We start from the raw sequence: 26,280 nt of genomic DNA on the forward strand, positions 1-26,280 counted from the left end.
TATTAATTTTTTGGGGATTAATTTTCTGGTGCTGTAAAAAGACGTGCAAATTTAATAATATTATGATCAATGCAAATGCCGCAAAATTAAATTAAAAAAAAAGTGTTGAAAATTTGAGGAGGTATTTAAGGGGAGAGGGGATCCCTAGCTACGCTTATGGAGCAGGCAAGAACCAAGTCGATTAGTTCTTGGAATACTGGAAATTCACCACCTGGGATGCAGTGAATCAATTCGGATTCAGCTTTTAAATTACACGAGATTCAGTCCTGACACTGAGATGATTCTCGCAACAATGTCTTGATAAGGGTCCTTACACAATACTAACGAGACCATGACAAAAAAAACAAGCAAATCATAAAAATAAAAAGACTGAAGCTACCACTTTGAATGTATAAAGTAGCAACAGAAAAATGGTAGACAGGAAACTCATAAACAATACCAGAGTAACAATATAACCCACACAAAGTATATGTTGCTGTGCGCGAAGAAGTACCTATTCATCATTCTATATTTCTTGTATTTTATGTTGATCCTTATGTGAGCTGTGTCATAAAGATGCTTCAATCAAGAGTTTATATTATATTAGTGGTTCCCAACCTTCTATGGCTCGTGGCCCCCTTTCGACGGCTTTTTGCACTCGTGGCCATTGTTCGCCCCCTATTCGCTATTCCTAGACGTTTTGGATTGTACTACAGACAAAAAAATCAAAGCTCTTTAGTATACAATCAATAGGAATCTTGCGCTTGGGACTGTCTGACTGGGTTCTTATATTAGACACCGTCTTTTCAGCGAATGTCACTGTTAACATCAAGACGTTTTCTAGATTTAGTTTCCTCCGACAGAAACCTGATCTTTGCCAATGTTACTTTCTTGTCAAATCTAACTCGATTGGCAGCCAAGAAACCGATGTCAACACCTTTTACCTTGGGATGATTTTTATTGCGGTGGTTTTGGAGTTTAGATGGACGCAATGATTTATTGCTCATTACATACGGGCAATGCAAGCATTGAGCACATTCTCTCTCATCTCTATTTACTTTTTTAAAGCGTATCTGTCGTTCCATTTTTGTATTTTGGGCATTAGGACTCTGCATATGGGTTTTTGCATCAATGCTACAATACTGAAGGTTATCTCGCAGACTAGCAAAACCGCCCATCTGCAGTTTAGACGGCCTACCAGCGAACTATTTTGTACGATAGATTTTAAATTCCATTATGATCAAACAATTCACGCACAGAATACACCCTGTGATCGCAAATAACCTATTCAGGTAATGAAACTACGGTGAAAGCCTAAACGGGGAGTTTTATTTTAAAAGTATGTGGACGAAGTCGCTTTATGATCAACTATTAGACTTGGGTCCGCCTCAAACTGCCACCAGCCCCAGGTTGAGGACCACTGGTTCATATTAACAACAACGACAACAACTAAATCATAATCTCATTCTACATAATACAAGGCTAAGCAAGCTTATGCTAGATAGAACATAGCTTTTAGCTTTTATCAGAGAGGTATAATAAAATATATACAAATTACACAAGTCAATTCCGTATGGACGGGGGGAAAGATACGAGCGATATAGTATAGTTATATGCTGTGATGTGACTATGCCTGATAAAAACAAACTTTGCTCTAGCAGAAGCTTTTCATGTATATACAATCAATTTGAATCATTGACAGCTAACACTGCTTAATAAACATTCCAATTACAAAACCAAAATAATATGAAAGCTAACAATATGCTAACTCACCTTTCTTAGGTTTAGCCAACTCAATTTCTTTCGGTTTTTCCTTTTCTTTCTCTTTTGTTGACGTCTTGGCTGGAGGCGGCGTTGAGAGATTCTGAATGTTAAAATAGGATTTGAGAGATTAGAAAAGTGCAAAGTATGGCTATGTATAGGTATATCATAACTAAAAGTATTTCCATCGGAGGGAAAGGAGTGAAAAAGAGCTTAAAAAAAACGAAACCACAACACCTGAGTATGCTCCTGTTTATCTATATTTCCCAATAATCGATAATTGATGTTTTTGTCAAAAAAAATCACTCAAAGCAAAGGGCACATGAACTCCGAGGTGAATGCTCAACTATGTTTCATAATATGCATGGCAAAACATACTTAAAACTAGACAAGAATATCCATGTGCAGATGCAGATAAGAAACTGTATGTAATGAACTGTAGATGTTTCATAATATGTGTGATAAAAAATACTCAATGACATATGATAAGATATGTTGTTTATATGTTTTACATACGACAATACGGTACAAAACAATAGTAACATGCAGACAAGAGTTTGTGCTACTATACTCAAACTAGAGTGAGATTTACCTCAAGCTTATACCTAATACTATTGCAGGGGTCGGCAACCTTTTGTCGCTCGCGGGCCAAAATTAAGGTTGCAAGTCATTGGCGGGACCCACTTTGGAAAGTTGAAAACCAAACAGATAGTACTTTTTATAATAAAAATCAAGCAGTGATACATCTATCAGATAGAATATAGATTTATTTCCTCATTGCATCTCATAAAATTCCATTTGAATATTTACTGTAATTTAGTGAAGCGTCGCGGGCCGGATTATAGTGCTCCGCAGGCCAGATCCGCCCCGCGAGCCGTAGGTTGCCGACCCCTGTACTATTGCGTAAGGTCGACCTATATTTTCAATCCCTCATGCTGAGGTTCTCAACCGCGGGCCCGAGGCCCCCAAGAAACCATAGAGCTGTTGGGAGGACCACTGTGCTAGGCGCAAAACCGATTCACCTTTCACTTTGTTGACCATAAATTCCCACAAGTCCTAAAAGGTTGGAACCACCTGCATTTTCAATCCATAATGTTTGATATCATTTGTTTCAATACATTTAATTCAGCGAGGCACGGCATGGTTCTGACCCTAGCTCAGTTTAGTCGTCAGACTGCATCTGATTAGGGGTTTGTTTGTCGGTGGGAGACGGGGACGTTGCTTTAGCTATGGCGTTATCCGTGGCGCTATGGTAGCACCCACAAGATGTCACTTTAATTTAGCATTGCAACTATTCTTTCTAACAAAGTATTATTATAAATTTCTCTTCAACTTGAATTAAATACTTCTTAGAAAAATTATTATAAGTGTAACCCTTAAAATGGAGTTCATTGAAGAATTCATTACATTATAGCTACGAATATCTATCTGATGACTAAGTTTTTGTAAGAACTGCAGTTCAGCCATGTCTAGTATTGGAAATTTGAAAATAAAAAAGTTTGACATTGTATAAAGTTATCAGGACAATAAGTCATTTTATAGTCCTTAGGTCATGCATGGCAGTAAAAGAAACTTGGATGACATGATAACAAATGGCTGTTTAGATAAAATTTGATGAGTGATGATATTTTATTGTACTTCCCAAAATAAAAATAATAAAGTGTATATAGGAAAGGATTTACATATTCATCTCCGGGGAGAGTAAAGCCGTTAGGACGACTTAATCGTATGGAGAACCACGGCCTCTCGTCCGGTTACCATTCCAGGATGGGTATGGGATTAGTTAGCCAGTTATTTGTTTTCAGATGCATGGACATGATGGTGGAGGAAGGATGAAAATGGGTTTACCGTATTTAGGTTTGAAATTTACTGCAAAGAATATTTCATATAACCAAGTATTTATCCAAATATATGAAAACCACATATTAATTGCTACAGGTCCAATGTTAGCAATATAAAAGTTTAACGGCTTCCTATAAGACTTCTGTGCTCTTTTTTACAATAATCACTATTGTTCTATCATTATCGAATTTTATGCTTCACTGATCACAACTGTAAATATTATTTGGGTTTGTGTAGACAGTCATTCCTTGGTAATGCCCATGGCTCTTGTATGTTCGTGCTACAAATTCGAAAATAAAGTTTGAATCAACTTATCAGTTGTCCATATCATGGGGATACAGATAAAACGGCTGAATGGAGTTACAATAAGATACAAGGTTTTAAATGAAATGATCATTCCAAACAATACAGGGCTAGAAATGAAATGAGTATTCCAAATGAGATGACAATATAACTTGCCATTTCTTCCTCCGGTTCTGCTTCATTTTGTTCCATTGGCTGTGACGAATATAATTTTATTTACAACAAGGTTTATTTTACATCTTATGGTGAGATTTAAATACTTTTGATTCTGGGAAATACAAAATCCTGAGGAAGATAGCTTTTTCCAACGTTTTTCAACTGGTGAGGAGTCCAAGGGATGAATTTTGTCGTTTCAGGGATGTAGTTTAGTTTTCTCTGTGGTATATCACTAATATTCTCTGGTGAACGCATAAAAAACTGTCCAAACTGTCTAAAAACGAGAGTGTGCTGTGCTTAATACTAGCAAAGGGTCCATTGAAGATTGAATAAATATGGTACTTTTTATGCAAACCGATGAGTGAATAAAAAAGATCTAAAATAGGAAAGGGGAAGAATTTTAACAAAACAACTTGGGAACCACTGCCTCAGGATATTTACATTTATTCGGAAGAAGATAAATGATGAAAAGACAAGATTATTCATATCAAGTTCACCCCCATAATAACCCACCCAAGGTAATCAATCGGTCGGAAAATTTATAGGTGACCCAGTTTTGGGTCGCGACCCATAAGTTTGGAAACACTGTCCTAAATTCAAGGTGAACATTCCAAAAATAACATAATGAGATGGCATGATGGATGGGTGTAGATTTAAACTTGCCATATTATTATCTTTTTCTGGTCCTTGAACCTCAATATTCGGCTGGCAAAAGAACATTATTATTAGGTGTGATGGTTCATCGCCGAACTTTTGAGCACGATGACGAGTATGATGGTAATAGTATTGGGCCTGACTATGTTGGCAATAAACGAGTTTATTAAACTATTTTTTAGGATGACAGATATCAAGAGTTGTTTCATATAAAATACTCAAACAATCTCAATTTTGCATTCAATAAGATCAAAAAACCTACTGCTTACTTCAGATTAATGAATGTTAATAATATCAATACAAACAAAGATTTTGATATTTTCAAAAATGGTTCTGAATATATCAGTGGCTCTTATAAGACCTTGTTCGATGTGGAAAACCTATTGAACTAGAATATTGATCGGAGACCGAAGACTTATCGATCGAAAGTGAGGGGATACCCCAAAAAAGAAACTGCGGTTTCGATTCATCCGATCTTACCCCATAGCGACACTGTGTGTCCCATCACTAATTAATTAACAACTCGCTAATTATACAACATAATTCATCCAAAATCAATAGACTTCTGGTCCAAGATAAGATGATTGCACATGCAAAATTTGGAGCAGATTCAACATCGCTTTCGTGAGATATCGTGTGTATCTAACAGATAGACTAACAAACAAACAGACAAATACCTATCAACATACTCACCGATCAAGATCGATAAGTAATTATAAAAATCTTAAAAATCTATATTGGCTGTACTAAATACAACTCAATTGGATTGAAGACTTCAAAATACAACCATCAAGATATTGAAATTCTTATTTGTCAAGTTAGAATACGAGAATATCAGTCAGAGATCGAAGATTTATTGATCGAAAGTTAGGGGATCCCCCAAAACGGAAACTGCGGTTTCGATTCGAAAAATTCTGCAAACCCAGACTGGATAGTTTCGATTATTTCTCAGCCAATATAAAAAATGTAGGAAACAATAGCCAACTCCCCATGTCGCCGTCGAAATACTACTTGAGGAAATACTTTTATAAAGAATTCTGCAAATCCGAACTGGATTGTTTCGATTAGTTTCCAGCCAATAGCCTATATTTTGTGTCAAATACAACGGCGCTAACCCGGGTTGCGACGGCTATCCAAGCACAGCGATATTATGGTGAGGAATTCTGCAACCCCGAACCTGATAGAGGATATGGACATCGCTCAAACATTAAAGAGTAGTTATAAGTAACGAGATACGATCTCGCGGCGTGTATCCTTCGCTCTGACTCAATAGCGTGGAAAATTTCTCGAAGGAAACTTGCGCATAGCGACGACGTCAAAGTTACAAGAGGGACATGGACAATGCTTAAAGATTATTCACAAGATACAATCTAGCGGTGTATATCCTTGGCTTCGATCTTAAGATCAGAAAAAACCATAAAACCATTTCAAGCTACGCAAAATTGCCATGTATAACACAGAATAATGCTTTTTTTTACATTTCAAAAAGGGGGGTTCCGACCCATAAAACCACCCTCCTGGCTACCGCCCTGCAGTTTAACACAAAAACTATTCTCAACAAGGATGTCAAGAACGAATCAAATATTCGAAAATAAGGATGGCCGATTCAGGCCCAAAATCCGCCGCCCTGTTGTTCCCTGACTAATGCAGCCATCTATCAGTAATGTCAATATAGGCCGTGACCTTGCTTGGGCCGTTGCAATTCCTCTATCAGCAATCCTATTTAACGTGTGACCTTGTTGTGAGCAATTATGTTTAAAAATAGAATGTATAACCAGTGTCATCAACAGGACAAATAAATTTTGCATTGAAATAATATATTCAATATAATTAATTAACAACTCATTTGAACAGCTGTTTGTTTTGTGACCGCATATCGAACCAATATTAAGTCACGACATAGCTGTCAATGATTGGATTTAATAAATAATATAAAAAATATTACATCACGCAGGCACATTGATATACATTTCCATCAATATACATGGTGTAAATTTTGGGCAGCAAGTAAGAAATAATATCCATTAATTTACAGCACCGAATACAACAACTCAGACTACAGAAGGGCATTATAACCCAAAATGGCAAAATTCGAAAAGACTGTTAAAAAATCAATAACATGACGGTTGGCGCATCAAGGTAGGCGTTAGGAATACTCTTGCCATAACACCTGGGCTGATTACCCTGCATGGGTTCGCAGTTTAGGAATATTTATGTTGGGGTTTATTATGTGTTGATTGCTGTTGATGAGATGATTGCTGGACATTTGATATCATTGGATGTTCGTATCAGGCCTTGTTTAGAGCAAACGGAATGTAAATATATCATGTAAAAATACTATTAAGATATGCAGTTTCTTGAAAGTAGAATGGATAGCTTATTCAGAAATTGTGCATGTTCCTGTTCATATAACAATACATGACACATTTATACACCAACTTAATAAAAATGACTAATAGCATACAGAAACTATATTAAGATAGCACAATGCATGCATATAGTTTTTCCAAAGTATTCATATGTGGCCCAAATATGACTGATGGATACATGAAACACGCTTGATTTATAGATACACATAGGTATTTATATGCCGCCCTAGTATGGCTGATGCATTAATAAGAGTACATAAAGATAACTAGATATAAAGTAACTAGATATAAAGAAACACAAGAAGTGTTCATTCCTGGCAATATTTATCACCATAATATAACATTAAGGGTACATATTATAAGTTGGATATATAGATACACTTATATAATTATATGTCTCCCTAATATGGCTGATGCATTAATAAGGGTACATAAAGATAAACTAGGTAGATTAAGAAACACAGGAAGTACTGTACTTATTTGTTGCTGGCAGCCATATATATGACAGCCATATTTATCTCCATATTATGACTAATGCATTAAGGTTTAAGGGTATATATTACAAGTTAGATATATAGATACACTTAAGTAAATATATGTCTCCCTAATGTGCCTGATGCATTAACATAAATGGTGTGGGGGTACAAAATACAAGCTAGATCTCCACATGTACATCTCTGGTCTCTCTAATGATACCTAATTAAGGGTACACAAGACATGCTTGATCTATAAATTTACTAAAGTATTTATATGTCGCCCAAATATGGCCGATTATTAAGGGTACAATCATCTGTGTTAAAGAAATTGTAACTAGGTCAATTGTCTGGTTTACCATGTTATGACTAGTTTCATGTCTTTGTTCTAAGTTGTGTTGGATGTGTAGTTTTAATATTATGGCATATGTAGGGCAACAGATCTGATAACTGTCAAATTCAAACAATATTATGAATAGCTGCACCATGGCTTCTGGCAAAACTTTAATAAACTTAAACTCTGTACACTTTAAAGTTTACTTAGAATTTTGTTTGCTCTCTTGAGTCTTGATCTCATAATCAGTTTTTATTTATTTGTTTTTATCGTCTGGAGTTAAAATAAAAATATACTACCTACGAAGGATTTCGAAGTGTCATATAACTTTAATGAAATTAAAATTCACCAACTAAATCACAACATTTCATGAGGTTTTCAAAAACATAATGTCTAAAATGACATTAAATAGTTATAATGGTTAATTATTTTATCTACATTCTTGGAAACTATTTTTCTGTATATCAAATAATTTTCAAAAAAATTTTCAAAACTACGATCTGTTCCAACTATTCTGTATCTGTATACAGATAAACATAAACAAGTTGAAATAATTTCACCACCAGCCGTACAGATTTCTACCCAAACTTTTTGTTTCACAATCAGCAGCATTTCAAAATATTTTTAAATTTCACATTATTTTGCTGAAAGTTTAATTTATTAATCATTAACAATCATAAATTACAAAAAAATAATGATTTCAATTTGATATTCATAAAAAAATGTATCGTCACATATTATAGTAGTCGAAAACTACCCTCATTGGTGGCTTCAAGTCAAAACTTCACAGCAAACACAGAAAATTAATTTTACAAAGCAGGGAGAAAGGAAAGTCGATGAGATGACTTAATCATACGGCCAACTACGGCCTTTGTCCGGTTACCAGTCCAATTCAGGTATGGGATTAGTTAGCCAGTTACAATGTTTCAGATGCTGGACATGATGGCCGAGGAAGCTGTAACCGACCATCCTCCCTGTAGTAGCTAAGAGTCCAGCAATCCTTTCGCACATAATGCACATAATGGGTAGTCAGAGATGCGATGGCAAGAGTAGGCTATTCTTAACGCATATTACGTGCGACCACTGTCAGGTTATTAAAAAACATTTCCCCAGTCACGATGTATATTAAAGCAATCAGAATGCCACAATGAATATGTGACTGGGATTTTCATTTCAGCTGAATTCAATCCAAAGGCTAAGTGGATGCATAGCCACTGGGAATGAGTAACAGCTTTGGTTAGTGTAGTTCCATTTTCAAAATTTCTAAAAGACTTTGTTCCGCAATTCAGCGAATCATCATAACGAATTAAAACAAAACTGACTATTCCACCGGTTCTGAACCTGTGGGCCATGGCCCATTTCTGTGCAACACAAACATTTTCAGGTGGCCCACAAACCCATTAAAAATTGCTAGAATTATTGATAAATTAGTTAAAATTTGATATTAGTAGAAATGATGATGCCGAATGATGTTGTTTTTGCTACTGAGTGTTAACTCTCATTACTTATCGATTTTAATCGGTAACTATGTTGATAGGTATTTGTCTGTTTGTATGTTAGATGCACGCGATATCTCACGAAAGTGAAATTGATCTGCTCCAGATTTTGCATGTGCATTCATCATATCTCGGACCAGAAGCCTATTGTTTTGGATGAATTATGTCGTATAATAAGCGAGTTTTTAATTAATTAGTGATGGGACACAAGGTGTCACTGTGAAGTAAGAGCGCTGTTTTGGGGGATCCTCTAACTTTCGATCGATAAGTCTTCGGTTTCTGACTGATATTTTCGTTTTAATTATTATTAAAGTGGAAGTGCCTAGCCTATCGTTTTTTTTTTTTTTTGACAAAGTTAATTAGCCACAGAATTTTTTGTGCAACAAAAGTGGGCCATGGAAGACAGAAGGTTCAATCAAAATAATAACTATTCGGCACTTTACTCTTTCCCGACTTCATTTCTGATGGGTATTCTATTTTGCCTGAACCCCCAGTACATCACATAAGCAAAATAAGCAAAAGCATAGTAAAATCGTTCCAAAGAAACAACAAGAATACCGGTCGGAGACCGAATACTTATCGATCGAAACTGCGGCTTCGATTCATGACTCTATAGTGACACCGCGTGTCCCATCACTAATTAATTAATAACTCGCTAATTATACGACATAATTCATCTAAAATCAATAGGCTTCTGGTCCAAGATATGATGAATGCACATGCAAAATTTGGAGCAGATTCAACCACGCCTTCGGGAGATATCGCGTGCATCTAACAGCGACGAATGCGACGCAATCATTGTTGCACAAAAATGCTAGAATGTGACCCATCTCTGACAAAATGGGAATTCGCGGATGCGCAATATCTGAAAACCTTAGGATTTGTAGCAGAGATTCACTTTATTCGAAAATCCCTGACATTTAAACACTTTTTAAAATTTCTCGGTGACACAAATTTGACTTCTAAAATCCCGGACATGTCAGGGAAAAATATGCCAGATGGCAACTAGAGCCTTCTTTAATGTAAAAAGTGAGAAGACACACTAAAAATAATTGGGATGAGCCAAAACACTGAAAAGAGCAACAATCATTTTCATTTCCTGAACATGACATGACTCAAGTATCGCTTCAATTGTGAAACTAAATTGCTTCTTGATTCATCATCTCAACATTGATATTTCCAGATATCCAATAACTTTTAAAATTTGCTTAAACTATAGCTCATTCCTTTCACATTCCTATTGTTAGGTGTGTGATCACGTATAACAAAATTTAGGTGAAATAAAAACCTAAACTCTATTTGATATTATGACTATTTAAATTGAAATTCAGAAGACCCTTTTAAGGGTCATGTTTTGAATTAAACTTCTAATACATCAGATCCATTTTAAACATTATCTAAGGTTTTGTTCACTCTCCTGATTATGTAATAAAGTTTTATTAGTTTTATTTTAAAATCGATTTAGCGCCAGTTATGCAGATCATAATATAGTTGTGTTCCCACCTCTGAATCTGTTATTAAACTATTTTAAATCGTTTATTTTAAAATTAATTTATATTATTATTATACAAAGTCGATAAAGGAGTACAACGGAATTTTTATACTCTCAGTATTGGCCATCTCTGCTGCTCATACACTATATAAGAGATAAGATACTGATAAACAATACAATGCACAATACTGTCTTTATTAAAAGAATGACCTTGTATGACCTTGCTTTGGGTATATTTTTCTGAAAAATATAATCAGTGTCCTTGTGGTTGCCTGTAACTTTGCTCAAAGATAGGTCAGTCCCCGACTCATAATAGAACTACCGATAAAATAAGGAGAATCGGATAAAATTATGACCTAACCCTAACCTGGTACATATACTACAGGAGTACCGTGCACACCGCCATGCTTTGAGCAAGTTTTGCCAAACTCAGTTTCAATTTCTGCTAATAATACAGGGTTGTCACTAGAAATGCAGAGAATTTGAAAGTCAGATGAGATCACGAATAAAACGCTACTCGAGCTTGGACTTCTAGGTTAAAACACTGCTCTGAAGTGCACTGACGACATTTTGAGAATCTATCTATAACATATGCCTTAAAAAATCTTTGTACAAGTTATTCTCTGTAAAATAAACAGCTGTTTGACAAATTTTCTGCTTTTCTGGCAACCACCCTGTACATTGCATGAGTGGCAGGGCAGATAAGATAATGATAAACAATACACAATGCTCAATGCTGTCTGTTATTGAATAGTGAATGATAATCATTGATACACGATCTATATAATTCATGACATAACAAAGTCAGACTGGCGCTATGCCATCTAACCAGACGCCTAAGACAAAAAGATGCCGTCTGGAAGTAATAAATCCATTAATTAATAATTATGCCAAATAAGTTTAATGATAAGTTCAATAACAAGACAGATGAGTATGCCAAATATGCTTGCTGTAATAATGAGTTCAATAACAAGACGCTAAAGAGAGAAAAATAGTGTTCAGCAGTTTATTTTCCCACTATTCCAAATCTGCTTACTGTACACCAGGAGCGTACCTAAGTGGGCGCGGGTAGGAACCCCACTCTTTTATATTGTAAAAAAGGCATTTTTCTGTATCTAACCTAAAAAGTTTCGTAGCTTGAAACACTTTTTAGATCATCAGGCCGGACCTGCTAGCTGTTGCTGTCTAACCTGGCAACTACAAACTTCAGAATACCCTTGAAAAGTCTAGGTTACGCCCGTGCTCTACACACAGAGTGTGAAAATCAAATCAAGAATGCAAGGCGAAGGAGGGACGATAAATCTTAAAGCGATACCCTTAATGAAGCTTAACAGTAATTAATACAAAGGCAAAAGAATAAAATTCAAATGACATATATAGAAAACTGTTACGAAGAACTATGTTGAAGTGACTGAATTAAATTGTATGAAATTAAAAACTAGAATTTATTTGCTTTTATAATGTCTGAATGAAATTTAGAAGATAAAATATGACTATTATGGTTTCACTGTTACTAATATGGCTGTGTATAGTTACATACAACACTCCAGACTTTGAATTTTGACAGATTTGTCTAGAAGCAAAAAATTGATCAGAATGGATTTTGCCAAATTCCTTTAATAATGAATTGTGTAGATGGTGAATATGGAAATTATGGTATATAATTTTTTGATTTTATGACCATTTTAAAAAAATCATGAAGGGGAAATTCCACAATTGTACAAATAGGCCTAGTCTGTGTATAACAGTTCTACTAAATGAGCATAATTTTAGTAGCTAGCTTTCATAAGTGCAAGCTTATACAACCAAAGGGTACAAATGGTAAAGCAATAGTTTCCAAAAGGAAGCGTGTGGCCCACCATGGTGCCATCAGTGCTAAAAGCCTTCTGAAGGGTGCTACAAGCCCTAAAAGGTTGGAAAACACTGCACTAAACATTCGGACCTCAAGAAGTATGCGCACCAAGATGGCACACAACCTGAACATAGTAGGTGTGTACCGTTTGGGATTCAGGTTGTGCGACATCTTGGTGCGCATATTTCTGGAGCACCAAACATTCAATTGTTGCCTACATTCACGATTAAGAAAAAGAAGTAAAAGAAGTTGTACAAGCGTTGTATAAAAATACTGTGAAATGCAGAACCTGATATCAATCATTTTAGACCAAGGATTGCGCAACCTGCGGACCGCCGGGCAAACGCGACAAAAATTGTGCAGTCCGCAAAACAAGTTTTTAATTTCGTTTAATCTGGTACGTGCGGGTGATTCAAATCTCTGTGTCGCAAAGCCTAGACAGGGAGTTCTCGGGTTACGATGGTCGCGACTTACGCTGTTTCGAGGTTACAAACGCGCACTCCATAACGCTGTTTCGAGGTTACGAACGCATTCTATGACAAATTTAAAAGATAACACTGTACTGTACAGTATTTTCTTTTATTCAGGTGATATAGAATTGTTTTCTGTTTTTTTAATAAAGTACTTTTTCGCGTTATTTGTACATTTTATTACAGTACCATACTTTACAATACAGTACGATATGTATAGAGTAATTGATGTACTGTACAGTATAATGTTCCAAGTTACACTGAAATTCGGGTTACACCGCGTCTCGAGAACGGAACAACGTCGTAAGTCGAGGACTCCCTGTACCTAAATCCAATTTATTATCTAATTTATTATGCATATGACGTTACAATGCTAGCTTGTGCGAAGCGAACAATGCATGTCATAAGATCAATATTCAAAATTTTTAACTACTAAAAAGTCTAAGCTAAATAAAGATGCGGCCCGTCGTTACACCCAAGTATTCGTATCTGGCCCTCTTGAATTAAAGGTCGCACGTCCCTGTTTCAAACCACAGAAACTCAAAATTTCACAAAAAATGTTAGATTATTAGGTGACCGTACATTGAACCTATATATCCGCGGGTTCAATCTATATGCGGGTGCCAAAACCCATGGGTTAGGGTTAGTATGGGTTCAAATATCCGTGAAACAACAAATTTCCATAGGTGCAATAGTATGCAGGTGCAATTGTCGTGAATTCAAATCACGGGTTCAAATGTAATGTAACCGATTATTCAATTTAGCAAAATCAACAGTAACACAGGCAGGCCGGTTTCTGGTTTATCAACTATCAACTCCTTCATTAAAAAATCATGATTACTCACTTTCTTTTTATCTGATTCTCCTATTGACCTTTGTCTTAACTTGATCGGACCATCAGCAAAAATATTTCCTAATCCGACACCTTTCACCTGCAGAAGTGAGAAAAACATTTCAAAATTAGAAATATGAAATCAAGAACAAGAATTTTAAGTCACCGAAACATTACCAAAGTTAATTTGACCGGGGGTCCCAAATTAGTTGGAAGATATTCGCGGGCCGGCAGAGGGTAGTGCCCGCATGGGGCCGATGCTGGTACGGTACCTATAATTAAGATACTGGATACTTGAATTGTTAGGAATATTTAAACTGTGATAATGATGTAACAATTGGCGGTATCTTGGCGCAAAATAGTAAAACATGAAGTACAGTATCAAACTATTTCACTTGAGTTCGGCTTGCCATATTAAATTGTTACATGGGCTATAATTGGCCGCAGTTTGGAACCACTGGTCTAAATGAACTTAGGATGAAATGCCACTCTTCTATGTAGCTTTTTAATGAAATCTTTCCAGTCAGTTCAACCCAAATCAGAAGGAATAGGAAGTGTTGAGGTAATAAAAATTGGGTAGCAAGTGGGGACAGAAACATTTTGTTTTTATTTAAACTTAGTAGCCATAATAAACCAGTTTTCATGTGAACAATCTGCGACGAAGATGAGAACAGCAATTCTCACACATAATTATCTGCCACAATAGTAGCATGGACATGGACAAAGTAATCAGAAGTGCACAATGCACCAGTCAGTATCACATGCCAAAAGTACACAATGGACAAACGTGATTGAAATAAAAAAATGCATTTCAGTGTGAAGGGAGTTGCGATAAACCAGTGATGGTTATCGAGCAGCGTGGTACCCTATGAGGGAGTCTAACATTAAATAATACTGAGGAAAAAGTCGAACATAGAATACTAACAAAAGTCAGGCTTTGAGACACATTTAAGCGACCCAATATCCCGGGGTCACTCTAGTTAATAGAAGAAAAGGACTCCAGCCACCACGGTAACCGCAGTTGATTGAGAAACCGTCCAGTCAAATTATTATTATCAAACCTTTTTCTGTGATGACGTTGCGAAATCTTCTGATGGCTTCGGTTCTGGTTCTTCCACTTTCTCATTGATTCCTCCGTCCCCACTTTCTTCCGATCCAGAACTTCCTTCTATCATTTCACCAAAATTTGTGGGAAAAACTCCTTTCTTACCACGATTAACTCCCTCTGCCCAGCCTTCCTCCACCTGATACAGAAAAATAAAAATGTGAAATATGTACCAGGATGAAAGAATTATTGTATAGGCTAGTAGTGCAACTACTCCTTTACAGTAGTTTTCAGTCTTTACTGACCGCGAACCACTTTACTGTTTTTTTATCTGCGTACCACCGACAAAGCCCCCTTTTGGGGGTGGGGTACAATGGCACAAAAAAGTATGGCGCTATGGGAGTGTTTTACATTATGGCGCAACATCCTTTGTGACGTAACATGCAAAACAGATGAGGTTGATCTCTAAAACAACGCGTTATAAACGCTGTTCAGCGAATACATACAGTGTGGAAAACAAAGAAAAGGTGCTGCCTGCATTTTCAAGCCAACTCAAAAGTTAATTATTGCAATAATTCAAGGCGTAATTCGCGTACCACTTGAAAAGCTCCCAATGTGGTACACGTACAACAGGGTTGGAACCACTGACCTAAAAAGAGCAAAGAATCATATTTCATACCCATGACTCATGAGTCTGTAATCCAGTTGCCAATTTCACTCAAACCTTATTTGACACTGAATTCTAAATTTAGTCAACACGATCATAGGCTCCTAAAGTGCTTCATACTGAGACCCAGGGCTGCGTGAAAGAAACCTAGGAGCTCCGCGAGCTATTCGTTTACTCATTTAAATACTGAATATTTTTTAAATACGAAGCAGAAAATATCTGAGTCATTTAATAAAATAATTTTAGTTTTATTTATACATTCATTGTGGCTTTGTAAATAATAGTCAACATCTTCACCGCTCCCTGTTATAGATATGAAAATCCTACTCCTATCCTGCATTATGTGTATACTTACATCGTTCACAATTTCAATGATATCTCCAACTTCTAAAGAAATTTCATCAGCATTATCCGCTTTGTACGGAAACAGCACTTTCATCAAGCGTTTTTCTGAAATGAAAATAATAACAACAGTAAGGTGCAATGTTACAGAAAGTAGGGCGCTCCAGAAGTATGTGTACCAATATGGAGGTAACTAATTTTGTTAGCCTACTTTACATCAAGTTGAGGGACTGAAACTTATGGACCGGGGTATATTCAGTTGGCAAACACAGACAGTCCCTGAACTCGTAATAGAACTGAAATAAAATCAGAATGAAATTATGGCCCAACCTGGTACACACACTATGGGAGTATCGAAAGTAGTGACAAAAAGTATGACAAAGAAGATAACAAAATTTGTCTTTGAATGAGTTAAATATATTCTCAAGTTTGAAATCAGCATTACTAAATGATGATGTTCCAAAAATATTTCAAAAATTGGGAACTTTTATCGAAGCAAGTCAAACAAAAGCAGTACAGCAAATGTGGCAAAACTTCTCAAAATTTTGAATCAAACTATTTGTATTTTACACTTTAAACATGAACACTGTGATATGAAGCAGAGGTGGACCAGGGACCAAATATTTTGCCCAAGCAGACTGGCGAGTGGCGAGCCATGTAAGTGTGACGTAACAAAAGTGGAAAACAATGAGCCTAGTGTCAAAACTAAACTTAATCGCAATCTCAACGAATTCCTTGAGCTATTTTTTAGCTGAAATATCAAAATTAGATTTTAGTTAGGTTGTGGCAGCATCAGGAGGGCCAGATTGAATTACCCAACAGGACAAATTTGGCCCGCGGGCCGTAATTTACCAATGTCAGTTAAAAGGCTGGAAAATCATTAATAAAGTTTTGAATTCCACTTGAATCCTTTTTTGTTCTATAATTCATTCAATTCAATCCCACAAATACAACTTTACTATTAATAAATGCAAAGATGAAATTTATTTAGAAATTCACTTTAAATATATATAAAAGCTTGGAATACATTCAAAATCCTACTCTTTGGGACTAAAATATGGAAAATTGGAACAAAATTGATAAATTATGCCCCAATACTAAACTGGTACACATACTACAGACAGGAGTACCATTTGAACTTTAAAATAAATTGTGAAACCAGGTTCAAACCCATATTAAAGCACATTCGAAGTTTTACTCATTGATCATAGGGTACAAATGACCAATATTTATTTAGCAAACTGAAGGATAAATGGATGGACGCTTAATAACCGGTTCAATCTATGTCATTCTGGGCACACCCATTCATAAAGTTTTATGAATAATAACACAACCGGCCAAGTGTGGGCCACATCTAATTTACCCCTTCTATGACTGGCCCAAGCTTGATCACAGATTGGATAAAATTTCCAAATTTCTACAAAGTAAACTATTAATGTTGATATTTTGACACGCTCGATTGAGCGTGAAAAATGTCAGCTTGGTAATACATTTTAAAGGAAATAGGATTTGATATGAATGTATTACTACAATATTATATTAATCAACTTGAACAATATTGAAAAAGGCTACATTTGGATGAGGAGGGATAAAAAAGTTATTCATGATATTACTGCAAATCATGTCTATAAGACTTTGATCTTTGCATGCCAACTTATTCCCTGTTCTTCCTAGTTTCATTGCTTGATAAGGTTATTTCACAGAGTGTTTTCACTTTTTTGGGCATAAATTGTTTGAACACAATGAGATTTGGAATCCACCAATCAAAGTAACAGTATAAATAACAACTTTCATTTTCTATGTTTTGAATTTGAATCTGTTCATATAATCACATGATTGTTTATAGAACAAATACTAAGTTAATAAACAAATTCACTATTTTTATTAATGGCATATGTCAGTGGTTCCCAACCTGGAATGATAAAACAGTGGGGTCATGATCATGATCATCATCGATATATACCATCGATAAAATTGTAAATTTGTTTATTAACTTAGTATTTGTTCTATAAACTATCATGTGATTATATTCATTTAATTAAACGTCAGATTTAACATGAAAAGACTTTTGTTGAAACCAGTTTAAGTCTTAGAAACTCTTGAAATGTTCCGGTTGATTACCCACCAATGAAATTAGAAACCGCTTAAAAGAAATTGTCCAGGGTTTATACCAACAATAAGTATTTTTCAAATAAATATTTCAAATCTTGTTTTAGACCACTAGAAGAAATTTATATGCCACAAGTTTTTTTTTCAAAGGTTTCATAGATTATTCTGTTCCGCCCACACCTGACGCTTATACAGGCATTAGGAAAAAAGAAATTTGCAAAAATCGTTTTATCATATAATATATAACCCATAGAACAGGGATTCTCAAACTTTTGGTGTTATGAAGCCTGTGAAGCAGTGGACTGTTACTTCGAAAGCGAAAATAAATTTATAAAATAAAAACAAAAAACAAAACAAAAAAATTTTGTGTATAGGAAGAAAAAACAAACAGAATTAAAATACTAAACCTTTCTTATTAATAGGGTTAATACAAGATAGAAGTAAATTTGAATTTCACAGACGAAATTATATTAACGCTGTAAATATGACACTTGACAAACATAATGAGGTAGCATCAAAATGTGCAATATCTCTTAGAACTTATGGATAATGACATAACGGTATTTGAATTACCTCTTTGTTGCCACATTTTGACGCTACCTTTGTCAATTTTATTAATGCCATCATTGCTTTTTTAGACAGTTACAAAACTAGTTAAGATAGTATTTTAATAAGTAAACGAATAGCTCGCAAACCCTAAGTGTCTCTCACAGAGCACTGGAGCTTACTATTGAATTATATCAGAAAATTAGTAGTGAGGCAAAACAGAAAACTACCCATGTAGTCCTGTAAGGTTATCGGCTTATCGCTCCATCTTTCTATGTTGATGTAAACATTAGTGATGACACAATACCAGAATAGTCCTAACTCCTAACTTATTCTAGCCTAATAAAATAAAAGATCAAAGAATTAGTGATGAAGCCATAACAGAATAGTGCCCTATCTAACTGGTGACCGTACATTTGAACACACGTACATTTGAATCCATGTGTATATCCGCAGGTTCAATCTATATGCGGGTGCTAAAACCCATGGGTTAGGGTTAGTATGGGTTCAAATATCTGTAAAACAAAAAAAAATTTCCATAGGTGCAATAGTATGTAGGTGCAATTGTCGTGGGTTCAAATGTAATGGAACCTATCTAACTATAATTAGTGGTGACGCCACTTCTATATCGCGGGCCACACTAACACTAAACTTCATACTGAAATGGGGGCCACAAACTATCGTCTAGCGGGCTGTAAATGACCCCTGGGCCGCAATTTGAGAGCCCTGCTGACTACTGTACAGTATCTCAATAATATGTCGAAATGTTAGCGATAGGCAGACATCAGAAGAGTACCCAACAAACTAAATACATATGAAAATCTTTTAATAAAGACAAGAAAAACCTTATCAATGCAACAGGGCAAACATAGCTTGCTAGCATTTCAGTTAATATTTTATTACACAAGCAAATAAAATAAGATACTACCTTACTAGCCTACTGTATTAATTATATAAAGCCAATACAAACATCACAGGAGAACACATAACATCATAAAAAAAACATCATAAAAAAAACTTTTATTCACAGTATATGGTTCAAAAATATAGAATGACTTAAAAACAAAACCCAGATCAGTTAAAAATATTCTAAAGAGAACGTAACTTATCTGCAAAGTGTTCTAAATTAATGAAACTTGACGGGGCGCAGCCAGAAATTTACAAGTAGGGGGGGGGATTCTAAAATTTCTATTGGCCAAGTTAGATCGAAACAGCTAGCAGGTCCGGCCGAACGTCGGAAAACGTGTGTTTTCATGAGTCTTAAGGGAGTAAAAAGCGTTTCAAACTACGAAAAATTTCTATGTATGATACAGAAAGATGCTTTTATTTTTTCTATGTTCCAAAAGGGGGGGGTTTCGACCCATGAAACCACCCTCCTGGCTACCGCCCTGCAGTTTGACACAAAAACTATTCTCAACAAGGATGTCAAGAACGAATCAAATATTCGAACATAAGGATGGCCAAAATATAAAATACAATTTCAAATGCTCTTATACATAAGCTACCTTCTTTTATGATTCAAGAATCTTGCTGCACACTAACACAATATATATTTCTGTAACGTTTCGTCTGACCAAGGTCAGACTTCTTTAGACATACATAGTTCAACTATATGCATACGGATCCAGCGGCACAAAAAAATAGAAGACGGATAAGTAGTTAGTCCCGCAGAAACCAATTCAATATCTCCTTTTATATGGCACTTATTCATGCCTTTGATAATTTTCAATTGGGAATATAAAAATATGAGGCGCTCCCTAAGTATGTGAACCATAATGATGGTCAACCTGAACAACCCTAATCTGGTACACATACTATGTTCAGGATGTGTGCCATCTTGGTTCACAAAAGCTCCAAATATGATTGTGCAAATGTTCAACAAAAAACGATAGAATTATTTTTCAATGGCAAATATTCCATATTGTTTAAAAAATTAAGGGCCGAATATATCCCGAATGAATTTGAATATTTGATTCAGTTATGAATCCCTATTTTATAACCCCCTCTATGTTTGAACAGATCGCTGTTTGAACAGATAATAAATCAAGTCAAGAACATTAATTTAAAGTAGAAATATCAAGATAAACCTTGTTTAAAATAGATTCCTAGTTCTATTCCACATAATTATATTTTTCCAAATATTCTGAATTTGGATGCTGATTTAGCGTGCAGTCTACCACTATAATATGCAGTCAAAGTCCACCCTGTCCTTCTGGTGAGATATTAGTTGTCACTACAGTGTGGTAAATATTACAGTAATGCAGACATTGATCCATGTCAGGTAATAACTAGGGCTGGGCATTATCGAATACCTGATAACTTCAGAATCTAATCAAATATTTTTTTTGAATCCAATCGAATCTCAAATACTTGGGAGCCAATGAGAGATATGTAATTGTATGCGACTTTTTTATTGTAATTGGTCCTGTCAACGCATGAATTACTGAAAACGTAGAATACATCACTAAGACAGATGAGTGTTCACACACAACATGTTTTTATCCATAACTCACTACAGAAAATAGTCATAAATTATGTCAGAATTGTGTTGAAAAAATATGGCTTCAATAAAATTGGGAAATTCACTTCGACCATTGCCAGAATAGAAAAAACAAGATGGTGGCAATTCAAAATTTTTCTCTGAACCGATTCGTATAATTTACAATTCGGTTCGAAATTCCCAGCCCTAGTGTTACCAACTATTTTGGGCCTCCCAGCAAACCTGCCAATTTCAGTATTCGAGAAAATTGATTTAATTTCTATGTCGTAATGTTTTAATTACTTATAACAGACATCATAAATAGACCAGGACCATAGTTTCCAATTTTCACGGTGTTCAACCCTAATCACATTTTCCCATAGCAAACAATCGGTTTACAAACTTTCAATTATGATGACATAATTTCATACATTGTTATCTAACAAATGACCTCAGGCAAAATATGACACAATGTAATCCAAGATATTCCTAAAACCGGTAAAACTGAGGCTTGAGATTGCTGAGAACCTTCCATAAATGAAGCAGAGTAGATTATCCATATTCAGATCTTTCAATCTCCCAAAATAACTTTGTTTTTTTTCACTAATTTTCCAATAATAAAATGAACTGATATGTCAGAACTAAAAAAGGTTAATTTCTGGTATCTTGTATTTAAAGGAATGAATAAAAAGTTTGTCATGACCACAGATATCGAAGAAAAACCATGTTAATAAAAAGAATCTACGGTGATTCAAGGGTAAATTTGTTGTATGGACATTGGCATTGTATTATTATATATCATAAACCACCACAAGCCTTGACAATTGTAAAGATCACAGCTAAACCCCAAGCAGATCACCTCACGCAGAGCACTTTAGTAAATTAAGTAGGCAAATAAATCAAAAGTGAGGGTCAATATACGATAACAATGAATGAACAATCAATGTTTGCGAGTGTATGGTGGCCAGGAAATTGATTTTTCTTAATGTTAATTAAATTTATATTTGCTGATTTAAGCCTTGGTGCAGTGACTTTGTACACTTTTTAGATCATGAAGTTTTCACAAAACACCAAATAAAAATTTGTCGATTTTGTGGAAACTATCTTATTAAGATAGTTTAAACATTTATCACACGCAACAGAATCTTCAAAAAAATTGAATACACGATTGGTGGATTAGGACTTCCCTTTGTTATCATAAAATATGCCAAAATACAAATATAAATTTTAAAACAACTGAAAACACGCAACACCAGAAGGTCTCTCACAGAACATTAATGTTCCGCAAAACGCCAAGTTGAGAATCACTGACTTGGGGTGTAACGAATTGGGCGTGCAACGCCAAACCAGAAAGATTCAGATTCTGATTTATATCCATAGAAGTCCAAAATCAATTTCAAGTTAGAAACCGACAACATCAAAGTATTTAACTAATACAATATAGGACCTTATAAACATAAAAAAACTGTAGGCTTTGTATGTATATCATGTATATGTTATGTTTCTATATAACCTGCTTCAATTGCCACTTCAAAGTAAAATAATACAACTTATTTGGATACAAAAACCACAATAAACACTGAAATGCAACGAGACAGATTAGCAACCGGTATTCTATGCGACACCAACCTATGTTAAACAATACAATCAAATTTTCATGACAGCTCATCAAATTTATAATGGTATGTTTGAACAATCATACTATAGCAGGAACATTGGTATAGCTATATAGCTAACATGGCAGATTGCAATTCACTATTTTTGCACGTTTTTGGTGATTTTTCACTGTTCTACACGTTGATTTTTGTTCAGAAACAGCTATAAATATCAAGTTGAATTCGTAGCATCATGAATCAAGCATAACGACAATTTTTAGTCAGACCAAACAATATATGTGACGGAAATATTACATTTCTGCATTAAATCAATGAAATGTTGGTAATGTACAGAAGACTAGTAAGTCATATTGAAACATTCGCCTTGGTATCCAAATCAAATATCACAGAATCAAGAAATTGAAACAACTTACTTTTTATACTTGCCGGTTTCTTTTCTTCTTCTTCAAATATCTAAATGCAAAAAAGAAATTACAGCAATGAAAGCATACCGTGTTTCCCCGAAAATAAGACCTGGCCTGAATTTCAAAAATGTTTCTAATACAAGTCCCTGTCTCCTCTTAAAATAAGACCTTTTTTTTTAAAGAAAAGCGTGATATCAATAAGTTCATGGAGATCGGTTTTCATATTTTGCATATTTGAAAATCTTGTAATCTTGTAATTTTGTTTTTGATGAATGAAAATAAAAGACTTAGTGTTATTTTTCGAAAGAAAATTAAAATAGGACCTTGTCTTTTTTTCGAGAAAACAGGGTAAAGATGAAATACAGTGCACACAGTGCACCAGTCTTTATGTGATATCTTCAATAGCTATTGGCATCTGAGAGGTTACTTGTATGGTGCCGCGGATGGGGAAGTAGGGAATGAATAGTAGCAGTATATGATGAATTCCTATTCGAATATTTGATACTAACCGTCACGAAATTATCAGGGAACATCCCCCTTTTGCCGTTCAATAATCCCTTGCACCACCCAGTGTCTGCAGGTTCAACTTCTGAGATTATCTCTCCGATGCTGAGAGCCAGCTCATCTTCTTCTTGGGGTTGATAATCAAACGTTACTTTGGCCTTTTTCACTGGAACAAAATCGAAAAGAGATTTGAGAATTGAATGTCTATGTCAGGAGTGTGCAACATGTGGTCTGCGGGCAAGTGCGGCCCACAAGGGAAAATTGTGCGGCCCGCGTAGAAGTGCCAATTTTAAATGGTGTGTCAAGTTTTCAATTTGGTTTAATCTAGTATGTGCGAATAATTCCCATGCATTTGTGCTACATGAGCTTGTGGGAAGCGAACAATGCATAATCAATTCCTGGCAGCACTGACTGTTCACTTTATTCCAATCCTATTGTTACACGCATCACTGATTTTGTATATGTTTCTGAAAAATTGCAGTAATAATTATGCTTACCGAGGAATATTAGTCAATTTAACATGTTAAGCCATATGTATTCATATTTTAATCTCACTTTTTAAAGCAGTTCATAAAACCATTGGATTTTTTAAATGATCAATTTAAAAATTTGAACTACAACAATTTTCAACAGTACGAGATAACACTATTTAGGCGATGTAGAAGTTCAACTATTTTGTTATATTGTTGTTGGTATGGAAAGAAAATTTTTTTCTCCAAAACTTGTGGAACAATGGATATCAAATCTTCAGTACTTGAAAACAAAAAAAGGCACTAAAAAATTATTTTGCCACTTTTTCCTAGTCTTCTATAACACAAATTTTCATTTCAAATTTAAACGTTTTTCCACCTTCATATGACACCTGGGCATCGTTCTTTTTCTTGTTTTAGTATAGCAGTAATGTTGGTACTCCTGTAGTGTGTGTACTAGGTTATGAGGCCAAAATTTTATTCCGATTTTCCTTATTTTAGTTCTATTACAAGTTCAGGGACTGTCTGTGTTACCCAAGTGAACACACCTCCTGCCCATAGGTTTCAGTCCCTTTACACAACTTGATGTAAAGTAGGCGAACAAAATTAGTTACCTCCATATTCATACACACATCTGGAGCGCCCAAATTTATATATGACTTTGCATATCATTTTTTTGCCATTTAGCTGTAATTTTGCTAACATATCGGCGGCCGTGTTTATCCTTTGATTTGACCTACATATATAACTGATATGGGCAAACTACGCCCCACGGGCCAATCTAATTCAATCTGGCCCTCCTGATGCTGCCACAACCAAACTAAAACCAAATTTTGATGTTTTAGCTAAAAAATAGCTTTATAAAATTCATTGCAATTGTGATTAAATTGAGTTTTAGCACAAGGCTTATTGTTATCCACTTTTGATTTGTAAATAAAAAATGTCAACACTGTAAATAATATTGTTCACAAAATGTCACATTTACATAGTCCGCCAGTCCAAGTGGGCAAAATTATTGGCCCCTAGTCCATATCCATATATTTGAGCATTGCTATTATAAATTTGAAAAAATACAGAAATAAGTCAAAAACAAACAATCATTAAAGACACAACAGAACATATAAAAATATGACTTACTCTCTGGCTTTTAGTCAATAGTGCATATTAATCCCAATCCAATGCCTTTATTAGCTAGAAAAATGACAGAACACTTGAGGCATCGATTAACAGGAAAGTGTAAATTCCCAAATTCTGCTGAACCCGTAACAGTCCGCGGTCCTAATTGAAGCTATTCCAATATGGTATCACAATGTGTAATATATCCAGATGAAAGACCGAAAGCAATCAGCAGGCACTTGCCAGTATTGAGCCTGGTCTTTTGTTTCAACTCCTAGGCCAATACAGTTACCTATCAAATTGTTCACAATAAAAAAAAAAGATTCAATATTACAGTATACTGAAAGACTGGAACTGTCTATTGTATATTCTACAATTTACTGACTTAGTCTACGTTACAGACAGACAGGCAGAAAATTCAATTTTTGAAAATAACCATTTTCAAATGAAACTATATTAATTCAATTAATCATAAACCAAGGGTTGATATATCAAATATGAATAATTCAATATCTAAAAACTGGAACAGCCCTGTCTGCCTGTGTGCAGGTGCAACGGTCTGAAGGCAACTATTCTAATTCTGGGCTATGCAATCGGTAGTTTATTTTCTCACCATACTAAAAGCACTCTTGATATACAAATTGCAACAACCAATTAAAAAGCATTTCGAGGTGAGGAGAGCCGCGAGAAACCAAATTCGGTTATCGAGCAGCGGTACCCATAAGCAAGTCGGGTCTCATGTAGTTTCGTACCTAACGTACTTCTAGTGGGCGTAGCATGACAATTTTTTGATATGTCAATCCTAACCCCCATATGACTACGCCATCCATAAATTACCTCACTACGACATCACAATCACGTCATAGAGCTTGCCAAATATACGTACAATCGCCCGAAATGGCATTGGCGCCGACGATAAAGAACTGACTGACGTTATCGATCTCTCTCCTATTGGAATCGTTGCAAGGA

General features: G+C 35.3%; 1 protein-coding gene across 2 annotated transcripts in view; it reads right to left on the reverse strand.

The window, feature by feature from the left end:
• LOC120338480 (uncharacterized) overlaps nucleotides 1–25,601 on the reverse strand; it is a 45,137-nt gene extending 19,536 nt beyond the window's left edge. For both annotated transcript variants that reach the window (XM_078117438.1, XM_078117437.1), the window contains exons 1-7: nucleotides 25,333–25,601; nucleotides 23,731–23,891; nucleotides 23,231–23,270; nucleotides 16,081–16,175; nucleotides 15,075–15,257; nucleotides 14,027–14,113; nucleotides 1,753–1,843 (exon numbers count right to left, since the gene is read on the reverse strand). In XM_078117438.1, the coding sequence (XP_077973564.1) occupies nucleotides 1,753–1,843; nucleotides 14,027–14,113; nucleotides 15,075–15,257; nucleotides 16,081–16,175; nucleotides 23,231–23,270; nucleotides 23,731–23,891; nucleotide 25,333 (658 nt within the window). In that variant the 5' untranslated portion in view covers nucleotides 25,334–25,601. The remainder of the gene's footprint in view (nucleotides 1–1,752; nucleotides 1,844–14,026; nucleotides 14,114–15,074; nucleotides 15,258–16,080; nucleotides 16,176–23,230; nucleotides 23,271–23,730; nucleotides 23,892–25,332) is intronic.
• Between the last annotated feature and the right edge of the window lie 679 nt (nucleotides 25,602–26,280).

Source organism: Styela clava, chromosome 10 (genome assembly GCF_964204865.1).
Source record: "Styela clava chromosome 10, kaStyClav1.hap1.2, whole genome shotgun sequence".
Taxonomy (NCBI): domain Eukaryota; kingdom Metazoa; phylum Chordata; class Ascidiacea; order Stolidobranchia; family Styelidae; genus Styela; species Styela clava.